Source organism: Lacerta agilis, chromosome 3, assembly GCF_009819535.1.
Source record: "Lacerta agilis isolate rLacAgi1 chromosome 3, rLacAgi1.pri, whole genome shotgun sequence".
NCBI classification, from domain to species: domain Eukaryota; kingdom Metazoa; phylum Chordata; class Lepidosauria; order Squamata; family Lacertidae; genus Lacerta; species Lacerta agilis.
The window spans coordinates 75,702,182-75,720,881 of NC_046314.1; the positions used below are offsets into that span (position 1 = coordinate 75,702,182).

The 18,700-nt window shown below is 40.1% G+C and overlaps 1 protein-coding gene across 2 annotated transcripts in view; it reads left to right on the forward strand.

The window, feature by feature from the left end:
- Nucleotides 1-18,700, forward strand: part of FMN2 (formin 2) — a 154,752-nt gene that overhangs the window by 73,127 nt on the left and 62,925 nt on the right. For both annotated transcript variants that reach the window (XM_033144343.1, XM_033144344.1), the window contains one exon: nucleotides 10,159-10,246. In XM_033144343.1, the coding sequence (XP_033000234.1) occupies nucleotides 10,159-10,246 (88 nt within the window). The remainder of the gene's footprint in view (nucleotides 1-10,158; nucleotides 10,247-18,700) is intronic.

Sequence of the window (18,700 nt, forward strand, 5' to 3'; positions counted from 1 at the left end):
CCCACCCACCTAATATTCTTAAGAGGGTCTCTTCTCCAGTCTTCAGAGAGTAGCTAGAGGTGGGGAGGCAGAAAAAGGGCCTCCTTTCTAGAATGGTCTTACACTACCACTCTGCAGTTTGAATCTGAAATCTTAGGTGCAGTGCTGCACCCGGAGCTCAGAAACTGTTCGCGCTAATGAAATTTCCTGTCGCAAAATGTGCCTAGAACAATGGGAGATTCAAACACTGTTAGGAAGGTTCTGCCTTTTTGTCGATTTGCCATTGTTGCAGCATGTGCATAAGCTGATGCCCACGGGTGCTGCATTTGCATCATGGATATCTCCTAAAGTTCAACAGTTTGAGTTTCTGTTCAGACCCACTCTCTGTCCCAGTGAAAGCACTTCTGAAAAGCTCTTCCCTCTCCAGGTGCTTTATGTGAAACTGTAAGCATTTAGCAGCTCCCTGCTCTCTGCAACTATGTGGGAGCTTGTGCATGCTAGAGCTGACATATCCCAGCAGTGGCTGTGCCAGCATTCATGAGCTTCCATGCACATTGGATGGTTCTATGAGAATTAGTTAAGGATCGTAGCTCAGTCATACCTGGAATAGAAAGCGTTTGAATGTTGCTGCTTATTAGTGGAAGCACCACTAAAACTTTTCAGCAGTGCTCAGGTGGGGGCAGTAATGTCTAAAACATCCATGTGTGCATCCAAGCCCCACAGAGCTCTGGCTATAGGCCTCGCTGCTTTTCTGTGCTGCATCAGGCTTTTAAAAACTCAGCTCTAAGGATCTACCTTTCTTTATGAGCCTATTCTGTCAAAAAAGGCAGTTAGTTCTGTGAAATAATAAGCTAAATGTAGTCAAAAAGTGGTATTTCAGGAAAGAAAGAAAAATATGTTTGTTTGTTTTTTGGTCAGTTTAAACATCCCTTCGCTTGTCTTCAGCACTTTTTAAAACTGAGGATTCTGTGATTCTTTCTGATGAGAGAAATGTTTAATCTATTGTTCTGTCTCCAGTTGGAGAATGTGTTACTTATTGTTTTTACATGTCACTGTGTATGTGAATCTAAACAATCCGATAAATTTTTCATCCAATGTCATACAAAGGGGTATTAAGCTATAGCAAATATATTAAACAGGGATTAGTTCTATAAAGCAACACATGTAATTGTATTTGTTCCACCCAGCCAGTTGAATCTTCTAATGATAAAAACAAAATGAAAGGTTGCTTACAGTTTAAAGACTTTGATTTACAAAATAGAATAATTAGGATTGATTGGGGGAATGAGTAGCGAGAGAAATAGAAACTTATGCTAGGGGTGTTTTCATTTTTCTTAACATGACTCTGGTTCTGACACATATAGGCAGCATTAGTTGGTTATGTGGAAGTTATATTTAATATTGAATAATGAATGAAAAGATGATTGTCATGACATAAGATGGGAAGGTTCTGTTGCAAAGTGCAGCTAGACACTCTTTGCAACTGAAAGTACATCAGAAGAGGATAATAGGTGACAATAAAGAAAATTGAAATGAGTATGAGAATGTGCTTTCCCTAGCTTGGAAACCTGGTGCAACTGGCAGGAATGCTATTTTTAAATAAAGAATTTCTAAAGCCTGTGGTCATATATTCCAGACCCTCCAACATGTTGCAAATGAAAATAGGAACGTGCTTATAACACCCTCATTCCCATAGCAAGCAAGGAACACTTCTTAAGCTCCCCCATTACAAATGGCAGAAAGCACCACTATGTATGCTTTTTGCAGTATTTATTTACTCTACAACAGCTTGTCCTGTGCTGCTTTAAAAACCATGTAGGTGTTTGTTCTTTTGTTAAAGATATGATAGGAAAACAAAATGTCACACAATCTCATACCAGTCATTCAAAATGAGCTTCACCAGGCTCTGCGATGCACTCTATGAAGCCTTAAATGTTAGTATGAATTTACATATATGTGTTTGAGAGTCTACAGCCATCTTTTTCCCTTCCCCCACCCATGTAGAGATTTAATCGTATACATGGGGAAGGAGACTGAACCCTGAAGAATTTCAAACCGGCAACTTACGCTTGCAAAATTTAGGCATCCCAAAAAAACACAATCAAAAATAGGGATAGTATAGTATAATACCTGGGGCAGGGACCAGAATACCAGAACTGCCCTCGCTGATTGGAGGCATATGACACAGATGACTGCATTTCTAATTTCATTACTGTAGGGTTTTAGGTCTCTCAGACTACAGAAATTCAGGTTATGAATGTTGACAGTCACCTAAATGTGTCAGTGAACATTCATTTGTGTGAGCAGAAGCTCCTGCTTATATGTTGGATGGGATAAAGTCTCTCAGAGCTTACTCAGACAAGCTCTGGGGTTGCATGGCTTCTTTCCCCCCATACCGGGTGAAAGTACTAGACTGTGAAAATTGAGGAATTATATAAATTGTTTTGGAAATTCACAACGTTTGTTAGAATTCATCCCATTCCAGACATTACCCATAAAGGAGGGGGGCGTTGTACAGAAGTTGGGCTATGCTGCTGACACTATACCTGTCTTCACTATACCTGTCCACTATACCTGTCTTCACTATACCTGTCCACGTGAGCAGCGATTCACATGTTGGGACTCCATACAATCAGAGCACTAGCTTTGTGAAAAGTAGGCCTTTAAAAAGTAGGAAGAGGGAAAGTATGGCAGTCTCTTAAGCTTCATGAAGCGACCAGGAGGCTGCCATCTTACTGCATGGTTTCTACTCCCCCTCTCCCCAAACATTGGAAGCGATTGTAACAGGGTTCCTGTTTAATCAGGGTTCCTGTTTATAGAAATTTAATAAATAAGGAAGATGAGGAGGATCAGAAATCAACATTTAAGTTTCTTTTCTAATGACTCCCAGAGGGCATTCCAAGACATCTGGGTTAACCCCTTCCTCTGGCCAGCAGCCAAGGCTGAATCATGACACTGAAGGCCCTTCAGCCATCTCAGACTGTCCCTGCCTGAGCTCTGGTGGGCCCAGTGCTCAGCCATTATAAATAAATAGTAATAGTGAGAAAGAGTTCTGAGGGGCTAACATTCAGAGCCTTGGAGTGCTCTGTGAGACAAGAGAAGAGGAATTTCCAGCAACAAGCTTCCCCTTTTTCAAATAGTTTAAACCCTGATCAGAGTTTTCAGTCTTCAAGTTGGGCCAAAGCTTTTCTTAAACTTTAGGAGGAATTTTGTTTTGAAAAGGGTGGAAGAGGGAACACATGTTTCACAGACAGCACCTGATCTTTAGAACTGCAGATAGGAGGGGACAGTGTTCATACAGCCACCCACTCCCTAGTAGTGTGAAAGAAGAGAAGGAGAGAGACTTACTGTCAACATATTTATTTTAGTAGATATCATAGAATTGTAGAGTTGGAAGGGACCCCAAGAGTCATCTTGTCCAACCTCCTGCAATGCAGGAATCTCAGCTAAAGCATCCATGACAGATGGCCACGCAACCTCTGCTTTAAAAACTCCAAGGAAGGAGAGTCTACAACCTCTTTCTGTCTGAAAGTTTTTCCTGCTGTTTAGGTAGTGTCTCTTCAAAGCTTGTGAAAGCTTCATCTCCACGTATGTGCTCTCTGTTATTTTTAGGCCTATATTTTAGTTGTATTTGGAGGAATACTAAAATTCTGTTATTTGCAAATTACACTCTTTTCTCCTAGAAAAAAGTTATAATTTATAGAGGTAAAAGCACCAGGTCCAAAATCAGAATAAACCAGCCCATGACACCCTGCATAATCACTGAAAGAAAAATGCCTTTAGTACCATAGTAGCAGTAACATTCATTCTTGGCACCATTTCTAATCTGTACGGGAAGTCACATGGCATTTCTATTGCATTTTCTTCTGTTACCAGTTTTGAATAAAACATTGTTGCTAAACTATGGGATTAACATCTGGGAGAAGAGCTGCCGTAGCTAAGTAATACCTACTTGGCCTAGTTTTACAGTCTTAAAAAGAGACATTACATTTGTAATTTAGTAATTACTATTGTACTGTTGAGTTGAAAACCTCTGGCTCATTTTACTAGTGTCAACTAGTAATTTGGCCAGTTGTAATGAGTAACAACTTTGAGACATTGTTAATATCAGCAATTAAATTTGTTCCAGAAAGTAGAACTTTTGCAAAAACAAATTCTGCATGAGGTAGATACTATTTTGGGGGAAGGGGGGGGGGGTTCTTTTTTCTTTTTTCTTTTTCTTTTGCTCCAAGTATTTAATTATCTGACATCTGTATTGCATTGCCTTTCATTAAATATCTGACTATTTTTGCTTGTGTTATCTATACAGGAACAAATTTGGCATGTCACTGTTTACTGATCAACAATACAGGCCACTCAACAGTTAGGAACTTGGTCATAGACGTTAGCATGCTGATAGTATCGTTAGCTTCCTTTATATTTTTAAAAGTTGTTTTTAAAGTGCAGTTCCAAATTCTAAACTAAAAAAGGGGAGATTTCTATTGTGTCTGAAATTGTTTGATCTCTTAGAGATTTGATTAGCAAACTTTTGTAGTTTCTCTGCTTAATGGCGTCACTAGTCTGTAGCCTGTAGGCTTACATGGCTGCAGTTAATGGGTTTATTTTATTTCTAATTGTGGGAACTGCTTTAGGCCTTTATGCTAATATTCATATTTTGTGAATTAGCCATGTATTGTTGCAGCCACCGTGCTGGAGGGAATATGATACTATTGAATTCATTCAGCATTTATTTTTATTTTGGTGAACATTTAACTTTATATGTGCTGGTGACCAAATAAAGACAATTGCCACAAGTTCCCTATTCATTTGATTTATGGACCTTGGTGGGCACCAGACTAGAAATAAACATATAGTTTGATGTGCACAGTGTTTTTTTAATTGATCCCCATCTATCCTTACACTGTCCCCATCTGGAAGAAAACCAGGGCTGGCCCTACCATGTATCATGAAAGGGCACAAGATGTTAGCCATTTAATGTATTGTTATTGTATATTGTCGTAAAGGCAGGAGGCATTTGTGGGATCTTTTTGTCTCAGGTACCAAAATAACTTGGTCTTGAGTACTATGCACTTTAACTTGGGGGTCTGGGATACTATTTGCTTTTCCTGCTTAGGTGTTGGACAGATGCAGCTGTGACAGATACATAAAAGGAAGAGACTCGCCTGGCTTGCACTTCATTCCAAACCAGGGAGTGGGAATCTCTTTCAGCCTGAAGCCAACACTTCGTCGTGGGGAACCTTTCAAGGGCAGCATGCCAGTGGTGGGCAGGGTCAGAGGCAAAAAGTGGGTGGAACAATGGATGTTGATGCTTACTTTTGTAAACCCAAAACCGGAGGTTTCTGCACACACACACACACACCTCTCACTCTCCATCCTCCAGTCAGAAAAAAGCACTCAGGGAGGGTGTGAAGCAGGGATGGTGAGAGATGTGGCCTAGGAAGAGGGGGCTGACATGGGGAAGCGTCACAGTCTAGAGAAAGTCCTGCAGATTAGATAAAGAGGTCTGGAGCACCACATTTTGCCACCAAACCTGAGGCTTCCTATCGCTGGTTCATTTCTCTTCCTACTCCTGTTGCCACTGTACTGCCAGACACAACTCTATGGTTTTGTTTTGTTGAAGAGATATGGTTTTGGCTTTGTTGAAGAGATACCAGCCATGAGCCCAGATTTGGATGTGGCACATGGCAAGAGCAGGGAGGGGACAAAGTGCCTGTGATTTTCAGCCAATGCACACTGTGTATTCACCTTTAAACCATAGTTAAGCTTAACTATGGTTTATAATGATGCAACAGCAGAGTGTCTTGTCTTTGCTTGTCAAGTAATCATTATATTGCTATTCTAAGTGGAAGCCTTGTTGTAGATCAGATTTTTGGTCATTCTTTCCCAGTTTTCTTTCTTCTGACAATAACAGATCCCTTGCATCTTAGGCAGAGGTCCTTCCTGCTTTGAAGGAGATGCCAGGGATTGAACCTTGCAAAGTGTGTGCTTCCCTACTAAGCTATGACTCTTAGCTAATACATGTTTTCTGCCTATTAGCTAATAAATGTTTAGAACTTTCACCTGAAATGTAAAAATAGTATGCATTTGGTTAGTACATGTGTGTGCTTTTATCTTGTTTTTGTAGAATGAATGGGCCCAGCTAGATCTGCCAAGGACTTTTCCCACTTCCACTTGCTTGTTTCTGACATATCTGTTTTAATATATTCTCTTTATCTATGTCTGTTTCTTCAAGTACCACAAGGCATCCCAGTTTTCAAGCTCCGCAGGAAACTCTCAGACCCCTTCATCACATGTACCAGCATATCACGGTTGTTAGCTTCACTTCACAGCTTGTGCTCCTGCATACATGCATTACAGTATGCCATAGATGCAAAATACTAAACTCAGTCAAGCTGCCAATCAGTGACTTGGCTCTCAAATGCTGGTGTGATTGTTTCTCATTGCCTGCAGGTTCCTGCATAGAATGTACCACCCCAGCATGCAGGAATTTTTGATGGTAGCAATTCTAGGATGACACATGCATCCACACCCACACAATTAAGTCTTCTGTGGATATCATAAGCATTATAATGGACACCAGACACAGCATAACATTCACTCACTTAACACAGCTTTTGAACTCTTAATGGAAAAAGTCATTGTTACACTGCTGCTTACAACTCCTTTTGGTACTTGTTTAGTCATGGTTGGCTGCACCATTTAAATGTTAGAAATGTCTTGTCTGTGAATTCATTTCCTGTAAGTGGGTGATCTCCTGTGTTGGTCAGCACCTTCCACCTCCTAGACAAAGATTTTGTGCAACATATTCACAAGTCATTATCTAAAGGCAATTCACAAAAAGCACTTACCCAACAAATAAGATTATAATTTAGCATTTCTCTAATGGATGATGTTGGCATTAAGGGGCTTTCCAACTACCTGATCTCAGTATGTCTCAACAGTTGCCTGCTCTCTCTTTTTTCTTCTTCCAGAAAGCATTTTATACATTGTGAATTGTCCCATGTAACTGTAGCATTGAATTGAGAAGTATGTCACTTTCAACAAATAGATACATTACTAAAGATTTTTAAATCCCAACAAACAATCCTGTTGTTTTTCTAAGTACTTGAAAGAAAATGTTTTGAGGTGAAATCTAGAGGCAAAATTGAATGTTAATATTTGCAAAAGTGTGATTCTCCAGCATTTTTGCTGAGGAACAAACCTTGGCTTCCCAGTTGTGGTTTGTTTAGGACAGGGCTGGGAAACTGGATCATCTAAGTCTGCAGGCCAAATCTTGATGCCTGGCAGGCTAAATTAGACCTGTGGGCTGGAGGTTCCCCACTCCTAGTGTGGGAGAAATAAACCACAAGCACTGGCTTGAAAATAATGCTAAATCAGCCACTCTGGTTTGTTTCCCCCTCAAGGGTAGAGGAGCAAAGCTGGAATTGCTTCAGCTGTGTGCAACAATATGCACTTCATTCGCAGATTAATTTATCTAACTTTGGTTTATGGTCAGCATTTTGTCTGAACATGACCAGTGTGTAGTAATTGTGCCCTTGGAAGCTGTGAATTTCAAGTACTGCTAAACAGTAACTTTCAGTGGGACTCAAGTCATGAATGTAATTAACATGTGCTTTTTCTTTTCTTTTTAAGTATAAATACCAGCCTTGGGGAGCTTGAGCAGTGTCAGATATTCAGGGAGTGGTGAGGGAAAGTCTAGTATGGTGTAGAGGTCAAGAGCGGTAGACTCATAATCTGGTGAACTGGGTTCGTGTCTCCGCTCCTCCACATGCAGCTGCTGGGTGACCTTGGGCTAGTCACACTTCTTTGAAGTCTCTCAGCCCCACTCACCTCACAGAGTGTTTGTTGTGGGGGAGGAAGGGAAAGGAGAATGTTAGCCGCTTTGAGACTCCTTCAGGTAGTGATAAAGCGGGATATCAAATCCAAACTCTCTAACTCCTGCCCTCTGCCACAATCCTGGTGAACAGAGCTGGCCCATCAATGAGGTGGAGTGAAGCACTCGCCTCAAGTGACAGAAGTGCAAGAGGCAGCATCCTGCTGCTTCCACCACTGCCGGAACGCTCCCCTCTCTCTGGCAAGAGGGAAGCATTTTGTAGTTCTGCTGCTCATCTTCCCTGACATGCAGAACACCCAAGCTCTTGCCAAGTTCAGTGAGAGAAAGGCAATCCTTCATGTAGCATTGCCACTCATCTCCCCCACTCTGAGGCAGAGAAGATGAGTGGCAGTGCCTTGAATAACATCCTGGTTCTTGCCAATTTCTGTGAGAGAGGGAAATTCTGGTGGCAGCAGAAGTTTGGGGGAGGCACAGTGGGTGGGAAGCAGGGAGTGGCACATTCCCGTTTTGCCTCAGGTGGTGACATGGTACAGGCTGCCGCTACAGCTGCCATTTTCATTAAGTAAGATGTGTTCATTGACACCAGTGAAGATTTCCTTCCTAATATAAGGGGGGGGGGGGTTGATTTCTCTCAGGTTGACAGCAGGGGGTAGAACAATTTAAACTCTCCCTCTACACTCTTAGCAATCCAGCACCTGAGATGGATCCACTTGAGCTGCTTTAAAAAAAAAGTTTTTAAAAAATCAAATTCTGTGTATTAATTGCATTCATACTAGTTTGGCTCTTACGGTAAAACTGTGAGTGTTTGTGACTGGATCATCTGCATATTTTTAAAAGGCAGACATAGCCACAGAAACCTCAGTGTGGATTCCTGGGTGGAATCAACACACATATAAAAACTATTTTGAAAATGTTTTTTTAAAGCGTTTTTTAAAATACATTGAATTTTCCATAAGGCTCACCATCACCATCTAGTGTCACATTATATATTGCACTTAAAACACACTTAAAATGTTTTATTTGCAGCTGTATAGCTGAGTCCTATAGTTGAAATAGCTTCTCCGCCTGCTCAAAGTTACTAGGAAAAGAAAAAAATTAAATTCTTTATGTGTACAATATTGATCTGCATCCCCACATCCATTCCCATGGCTGCATGTACCTTAAAAAAAAAAGACCCAGGAAATCCAATCATGAATCTTCCACTGCCAATTCAGCCTTTAGGCCTGACTTCACATTTCCTTGTGTCAGTTTTTTCTCTTTCTTTTTTCTCTTAGCCAGCATATTATTAATGTGCATATATTCTTTTTAGACTCTGTACTTCAGGTTACACAGAATAGTTTTATACTGTATACGCCTACCTCTTATGCCTGATAATGCAGAGTTCTGTCACGTTGATTTCAACCGCATGCTTAAATCTTCCCAAAGAAGACTTGTTGGATCTAACACTTCTTAATTTTGATGGCTGAAATGTGTCCAAAGAGTCTTTCTGATACCTACTAGATAGATTAAGGTTTACGACATTGGATTCTGGAGTGTATTTTTTAATTAAATGTGACTTAAATAAAGCTACCTTTCTTTTTTTAAAAAAATACACTTTTTATTCTAAAAAATGGGAAAAGGAAGTGTTGAACTGGAATATATGTTCCTAATTCTTATCCTGCCAAGATCAAAGAAACTTTCTTCCGCAGATTATTCTTACTTTTTTAAAATGCCGTATCTGTTTCTTTGTTTTTCCTTGATTTGATCATAGAGCATCCCAATATGTGCATGGTTATTTTGCTTTTTTATATACTGCCGAATAAAGCAACTATAGAAATATTCCCACAGTTTTATCTTACATCTAATCTGGAAATAGTTGTGTGGTTTTGGAAGCAAAATCAAATATATTTGACAGCCTATTTTACAAAGGCTCTAACATGGATGAAAATATGAAGCTAAAAGTGCACATGCTTCTGGGTTGGGGGTGGGGTGGGGCAAGATTCCTCCTTGCAAAGGCTGAAAAGGTGTGAGGCATACAGTGGACCTTCTAGTTGTTGATACGTAACTTCCGGGTTACGAACGTGGCAAACCCAGAAGTGTATACTTCCGGGTTTCGTCATGCATGCATGTACAGAAGCGGCACCTCTGCCTATGGACTTTTCGGGTTGTGGATGGATCCCCGGAACGAATTTAATTCGTATCCGGAAGGTCCACTGTACTTTGAATTTAATCATTTACAATAATTTTATCAAACAGTTTGGGGCTTTTTAACAAGTAAAATATAGTTTGTGGGTACTGGGTTTATGATTTATGGCATGAAAAAAACAACTTGCTGGGAAGTAACAACATTTTCTTTTCTTTGGCAGGTTGTCAAGTTATTAAGCAACAAAAGATCGCAAGCAGTTGGGATATTAATGTCCAGTCTTCATTTAGACATGAAAGATATACAGCACGGTAAATGAAACAAACTTTTATTATATAGATTTTATTCCATGAAATGGCTTTATCTTTTCCTATTGAAAATAATGGCCAGCGTTCTTTGTGAATGATACCTCTGCTGTCTGTCAGTAAAAATATGGAGAACTGACTGAATACTGTATCAGCCTACAGCCTGAAATTGAAATCTAAGGTCTCATATGTTTCCTATGTGGACCTCAGTGAACTGAATGAGAGCTTAGGCACTTCATTCTGTTATGCAGAGGTTTCGAGAATGCTGAATACTCTTCTTTCCTGCCTGTTTAGGGAAAAAAACATTGTTGATTCCAATTTACAATAAGTATCACTGCAGTTTAAACACTTGGTGCCTTTAACTATGAGCACTTTTTTTAAACTCAAATTCTCATTTTCCTTATAAAGTACATTGTGTTTTGCAATAATACTTTCTGAAGACTTACTGGTAGCACAACCTTGAAAGTTTTATATCAGCAGACATCTTTTGGGTGGCTGTAATTCCTCCTTCCCTATTTACATTAAAGGATGGCTTTGCAAAAAGGTGAAAAGTGGAGCTATATTTATACTTGCAGTGTTCTTCATGCCTCCTAAGTCCTTATAATAGATTTAAAGCAGATGGAATGGAGCTTTATAGTGCCAGCTTACCTATTAAATAAATATGGTTTCAAGTATATTGCAGACTTCATAAATCATGAAAACATCTTTCTGACTTTTCTAGCCTACCTGTTTTAATTGTGAATTCCATTTGCTCTATTTTGTGGAATCAATTGCGCACAGGACAAATGCTGGTGTGCACCATCAATTTCTGAGTAACTTTTAATCACAACTTAAGCTTTTGCTAAGTTATTTTCATGGTTACTAAACTTCCTCAAGCTGAAGCATTTAGGCTGGTAGTCACAGATTGAGGCGCCAGTGCTGGCGCCAAGAAGTACTTGGTATTTCTAAAGCTGGCAGATGTAGTTCAGTTAAGTCATAGAATGAAATCTGAAAACAATGATATGGTCCTTTCCTTCAGTCAAATATTCAGCTTGGTTTGAGTTAATAATGAGAACCTTATGAACAAAGGAGTCCGCCTAACATCTGGGTCTGTGGTAAAGCCAACACAAGTTGATTGAAAATTTGCTTGCTTAACATGCAACGCTAACAATAATATGGCATGAATGTCAGTCGCTGAAGGGGTCAAGCAATACTGTGCTTAACCTTTTATCCTATTAGGATTAAGTGCATGTAATTGTTCTATCCTACAAAGTCTCTTGCAGTATTTTTATATTTCCCCTCATTTGTGCTCCGTACTCAGTTCGTTTTCTTGAAGTATGTGTATTTATGAGGAGCTAACATTTTTCGAAACTGTTAGACATAATTCTGTGGTGATACAAGGAGTTCAATGAGTCATAATACACTAAGAGTGAGCAGAGTTTGTGATGAATATTGAAAGGTGTGCAGATAGTAGGCTGAAAACTGAACGTCCAGAAGACATGCCTACCTTTCTACGTATCTTTGCACAGTATAAATCAGCTTCTAATTTTCATTTGCTCCAAACTACTTAATCAAGAAAAAAATCCCTATAAACCATTTTAGTGCTAAAACTGGCAGATTCTCTCCTCCTTTCCTTTCCTGGGATGCGAGAGAAAAGACAATGTCCCCTCAATAGAGGATTGGTTAAACAAATTATGTGAATTCATTTGTTGTTGTTTAGTCGTTTAGTCGTGTCTGACTCTTCGTGACCCCATGGACCAGAGCACGCCAGGCACTCCTGTCTTCCACCGCCTCCCACAGTTTGGTCAGACTCATGTTGGTAGCTTCGAGAACACTGTCCAACCATCTCGTCTTCTGTCGTCCCCTTCTCCTTGTGCCCTCAATCTTTCCCAACATCAGGGTCTTTTCCAGGGAGTCTTCTCTTTTCATGAGGTGGCCAAAGTATTGGAGCCTCAACTTCAGGATCTGTCCTTCTAGTGAGCACTCAGGGCTGATTTCTTTAAGGATGGATAGGTTTGATCTTCTTGCAGTCCATGGGACTCTCAAGAGTCTCCTCCAGCACCATAATTCAGAATCATCAATTCTTCGGCAATCAGCCTTCTTGATGGTCCAGCTCTCACTTCCGTACATCGCTACAGTGGTACCTCGGGGTTACGTACCTGTTCTGTTCCGGGGTGCCGTTCACACCCCGAAGAGTCTGTAACCTGATGGCGATATCACGCATGCGTGGAAGCGCAATATCACAAGCGGCGAAACACGGAAGTAAACACTGCCAGGTTTGCTGTGTTCGTAACCCACGTCGTTCGCAACCCGCAGCAAATGCAACACGAGGTACGACTGTACTGGGAAAACCATAGCTTTGAATTCAAAGAGTTGGCTAAAATGACAGCAGCCATTAGATTTCAGTCGAATCAAAAACTTAAGAAGGAATGAAACTGCTTAGAAGAATATATGACAAGACATTGTTCCAAAATAAATTTATTGAAATGCATGGACTAAGTTCGTAAAGGAGTGGAAAAAATATTGTTCTGAGGGCCAAAAGATTGTTCTGGGGGCCAAAGCAACTAATATATACAACACAATGACAAGTTCAAGATATATCAATGGATGTTGTGCTGTGGTGGAGGGAAGTCACAATAATAGAATGAGATAGATACAGAATGAAAAACGGGAATTTTATTAATGTAATAATTTACACTGTATATTTTGTATACCTTAGAGCAGTGTTTTTCAACCTTTTTTGGGCAAAGGCACACTTGTTTAATGAAAAAAATCACGAGGCACACCACCATTAGAAAATGTTAAAAAAATTAACTCTGTGCCTATATTGACTATATATAAAGTAATTTTTCAATTTTTCCCACGGCACACCAGGCAACATCTCGCGGCACACTAGTGTGCCGCGGAACAGTGGTTGAAAAACACTGCCTTAGAGCATATATTCCATGTTATAATAATTAAACGAAATAAAGATTGAGAAAAGATCCTGATCCAGATCTAATTAACATCATTCACCAGTTTGCTTGGTGGAGTGAACACTCAAAAGATCGCCTTGGATTAACTCTGAAATTGCCTGAGTTCCTCTGACCAAAATTAGAAGAACCAAGTCTATCTGAAGATTCAGAGGGAGGGGGAACACTCGTATCTTCCTACTCCAATTCAAAGGAATGACATGAATGGAATTAATTATGTGACTTTGTTAGTAAAGAATCTGTTTGTTTATATGGTGGTGGGGAGAATAGTTTCATTTGGAAACCCCAGGGCAGCACTTCAAGTATTGCTACAATATTGGGAGGACAGAAATAAGCAAATATGAGGTGGCTGGAATTTCTTGCGATGATCACTACTAAGAGAAAACTTTGTGGACGGGAAGCAGCAGCAGAGACAAGTTGGTGTTCTCTGCCACAATGACCAGGGTATCAGCTGTCACTAAGGGAGGGGCTCACTTCTTTTCTTTTAATATATATTTTTTATTAATTTTCTATTTTAACAGTCCAATAAAACGTTAACAATTCCAAATTACAATAAAATTTTAAAAAACCAATGCTGAATTATACATAATTTGGTGACTTCCCTTGTTCTGGGGTTCAAGGAATAATGGTCTAAGTCCTGCAGTAGTTCTTAATTAATCCTTAGACAATAATTCGGATCGTGATCCTTCATGTTCACAGCCACTGGCTTTTATGACTTACTATCGCATTTGTATATTCCAACCATTAATTTTGCAAGGGGATTAATCCAATGTCATTCCGCATGGAATATTTTTTCTCCTTCCCTGTTGTCGTCCTATTGTGTTCCAGCACCGGCACTTTCCTTTGCTTACGGTTTCTGCTCTCACGTGCAATTCTTACTGCGACATAGATATGGCATCCCGCCATCAGGAAGGGGCTCACTCCTGGCAGCCTGCTTGCTTCCTCTTCATCATCTAGATCAGCACCTCCTAGGCCACTGGACCCCTCCCCATGATCTAGTTCTGGACTATTGCCCCATTTCTCCATGCTCATGGCCAGCCCTGCCAATACGTCTCCCCGGGGCTCATGGGAGTACTGATCATAATGAATTAATTATTTCAGCACTGAATAACATGGTAATGTTATTATTATTATTTTTAATGAACCACACATAATTGAAATCCTCCCCCTCCCCTGCCAAATAAAATAATGATGAATGTCACACTTCTTTCCACAACAAAATTTTGCTCGGTGTCTCTCTTCCATGTGGAAGCGGATGTCAGAGCAGAATTGTCTCTTGAATAATAATAGATGCATGGAAAAGTATTATTAAATGCTGTGTTAGCTTCTGTCATTGTTTCAGCTATTCATGCTGTGACAGGATCAAGGTTATTGCATTTTCCAACCATGCATATTTTGAGAAGTAATATTTCCTGAGTGAACTGTTACTATTATCATTACTGTTCCATCTGGACAATATCATTATGGCGTCTCTACTGCTCCTTTTGGTTTGACACCCATTGTTTTGTAGTAATAAAAAGTGCAGGCAGGGTTCTTTTGGTTAAACTTGTGACATAATTTATGATTGAAAGAAGTTTTAGCCTTGCATTGGAGATTGCTTCTCTATTTCTTTCTACCTAATCATAATATAAAAAACTGCAATATATATACATTGACTTCTAAAATCCAACATAAAATCCAAAAGTATAGTAAGACATTCCATATCTCAGCAATAAATTAAGCTGAGCTACTATTCACAATCCACCATGGTACGCACTACAATAAATCTTATTTCCACACACACACACACACACACACACACCCTAAGTTAGTAACAGGAGTGTGGAAATTCTCCTTGCCTAGATTGAGAATTGCATTTGCAAATTTCCTTAATGAACATCTCAGGGAACACTTGACTGTTTCTGAGAGTTCCTTTGTGGCTCACAATGTTAAATGCATATTTATGGTGCTGTGTGCACGTGCCTTATCGTGTTGCCCTTTGGGAAGCTAACATGGTGGAAGACCACTTGTGAATCCAACTGCTTCAGGCCAAAACAAACATACCTGGAAGCACACACACACAGAGAGAGAAGAGACAGTTAAGAGAATTCACTCAAATACAGAGAAGATACTCGCCAAAGAGCAAGATTTCTTGGTCAGGTGATCTGGTCGTGTGGTTCGCAACAGTCTGTGAGAGTTGCATTTCTGTGTGACCTGACTTGGTCATTCATGCAGTTTCATAGCACTTGAAAGTTTGGGCTGAAATATTGTATTGCAATACTCTTTAAATTGCAGTCCATCTAGACCAGGGGTGGTCAACCTTTTTACACCTAACACCCATTAATGCATATTTCTTGATGGTAAAATTTACTTACCGTCCACCAGTGCTCAATGGAAGGAGGATTCAGCTTGTGCCATAGAACCCCCTACCGCCCACCTAGAATCCTGAAACACCCACTAGTGGGTGGTAGGGACCACGTTGACAACCGTTGATCTAAACTAAGGAGTTTACATTCAATAACTTTTTTGCACATCTAAAGCAGCTTGGTCAACGTGAACACTGAGCACATGAAGAATCTGGTTTCATATTCTGAACCTAAGAATAATTGGGGGAAATATACCCAGAATTTGTAATTCATCTGAGTATTAAAAGTTGGACAAATTTATTTTCTGAACCAGATAATTGCAAACTGGTAAGATCTCTAATTACCTAGTGCAGGGCTTTAGAATAAAAACAAAGTATCATTTTCTTTTTAAAGAACTTAACTATGTTTAAACCCATATTTCCCTCTCTCTTCTTCCTGATAATTCTAACATGGTGTAAAATATGGCCTAGTCATGCTTTTCGCTTCCACCTTCAACAGCCAATGATATGAAGCACAATGCACCTGGTAATGATTGGTAAAGCTCCTCTAGGTATACATTTTCTATTATTTAGTATAAACCCACACTTTAGATTGGTTGATGTCAGTGGGCTTTCTGGTGCTTTGATCAGAATTGGTAACATTTTTGACAGGGATCCATTACAGAATAGGAAAGATTGAAATTACTTTGTCTGGAGATGAATTAATGTTTTTCAGAGAAGTGAAAGTGGTACGATAGAGCTGTTGTCGCTTGTGGTAAATTCACTTCATGGAACTGCTTCAAAAACCTGTCTAGCCATGGTTTACACATGAATTACTGTTGCCTCTGTCAATCATACCACTTCCTAGTCCATGAAAAACTGTTGTCTGACATTAGTAATAAGTAATAATGGAATCGTGGTTCAGGTTATAGGGTTCCCATGTGTCCTCTTTTTCCAGGACACATCCTCTTTTTCATGGCTAGAGTCGTCATAGCAATCCATAGTTAAAAGTAGTTGGCAAATGTGTCCTCCTTTTTGCTCTTCAAAATATGGCCTGTCTCTGCTCCACCATGCTCAAGAAGCAGTATCCTGACAAAACCCTTGTAGAAATGGAATAATGTTTCTCTAATCCCAAAGCTGTTTTATTATTCAAATGCTCCCATGAGAGTGATGAGTGAATCTGGCATATATGAAAAGGGAAGATCACAAGGTCCCAGAACACAGTCTGCTTCCATGTAGAATGACCAGATTAAACAGTAAAATACAGACAAGCCCATGCAGCCAAACCATTTGTTTCAAGACATTTCCCACATGGCATGATTAGTGTTTACAAGTATCTCCAATGCATTATTTCATTAGGAAAGGAGTCTGCTTTTCTAATTTGCTCAGGCATCATGTGGTACAATTTGAACTAATTAAAATGTAGGAGTTCTAAGCCTGTTCTCAATTAATATTCTGGAATAATAAGGGAAAACGTTGTAGTTCTTCATATTGTAATAAATCAACACACTAGAAAACTGGATTTATGTGCTGGTTGTAAAATGGGGTTAATTTTCTAGCAACACTTCTGTATAAGATCAGCCTACATTTGATGGCAATTTCATTGTTTAGTTTTGGGCTGAAATATTGTATTGTAATGCTCTTAAGCGGCAGTCCTATGCTCCCTGGGAGGGTGCCCCAGGGGCTGTATTATGTTTTGGATCTCCTCCTCCTCCTCCAAGGGCGGAAGGAGATTTCCAAACTCAAAGGGGAGTGTATTCAACCTCATACAGCCCATCCTGGCTCTGTGATCCTTGCCTTACTCATCTCAGGGCTCTGACATCAGTTGATGTCAAAAGAGAAGAGGACATGCCAGGACACATTGGCTGAAGGCTCCAAAAGATCCAGAAACTTTCCATTCCCTGAACACATCCCTGAAATGGGGGGAAATATATGCCCAAGGCCAGGGCCAGGTTATTTTGCAACCTAGGCAAGCTACGTGCCATCTTCATGTTCAAAAACAGATGTCTTGTAAAATTATGCAAACTACAAAATAAAAATAAATAAAAACATCAGAAATTTATAATATCACAAAAACTAATTGGTATAAAACTCTGCACCTCAAAGGTCTGCACCCTAATCAGCTGCCTAGTTGGCATAATGATAGCACAGGACCTGTTTGTGCCAGTCACAGAGTGTATTTTCCCTCCCTTTGAAAACAAATCGGAGGGGAAGTCATTCAAAGTAAAAAAGAGGAGGATACCAGAAAGTGGGTGGGAAGGAAGGAAGTTAAAACATGGCTTCCTCCTCCCTTCCGCCCTGCTGCCATACACCCAGCATGGCTGTTCATCTACATTCATTTCTTCCTGCCTTCTTCCCTTTTGGATTGTTCTGCTCATGTTGAACTTATGAAGGAATGGTGTTTGATATGTTAGTCTTGTTACCACTTGGTTGTTCACATAATCATGTTAAAAGACTTAATTGGAAGTGAAAGTGCAAAGTAGCAGAGAGTAGGCTAGCAGCATTCCTATGTAATAGCAGAATTGAAATAGCTCAATTAGCTGACTCAGTCATGCATCGTGCCTAAACTCCAGAGGACAGGAACTGTGTAGGCATTCATCATGGCCTCATAAATGGTACTACAATGCAGTGCTTGCCAGTTGTGTCATTAGGCAATTGTTCCGTAATGGTAGCATGAATATCATGCTTACAACTCCTTCCATGTTTTATATATTTGTGAGGATCATTTTCAACTCCTCCATCCTCTTTTCTTTGTGCAATTGCTACCCCTTTTGCCATAGTCATTTTCTACTGCTGGGTTGTCGATGCCCTTAAGAATGTTTGCAGTGGAATATATATTTTGTCCCCAATGTTAAATAGCAGTTGAAGGACCCCCCCCCCCCTCTTTTTTACACCTAGATCCACTTTTCACATCACTAGTTCATGTATCTGGGGAATAACTTTTGCAAATAACTGAGAATCAGAATAGGCTTCACCTTAAGCCAGTGTGGTGTAGTGGTTAAGAGTGGTAGACTCGTAATCTGGGGAACCGGGTTCGCGTCTCCGCTCCTCCACATGCAGCTGCTGGGTGACCTTGGGCTAGTCACACTTCTCTGAAGTCTCTCAGCCCCACTCACCTCACAGAATGTTTGTTGTGGGGGAGGAAGGGAAAGGAGAATCTTAGCTGCTTTGAGACTCCTTCGGGTA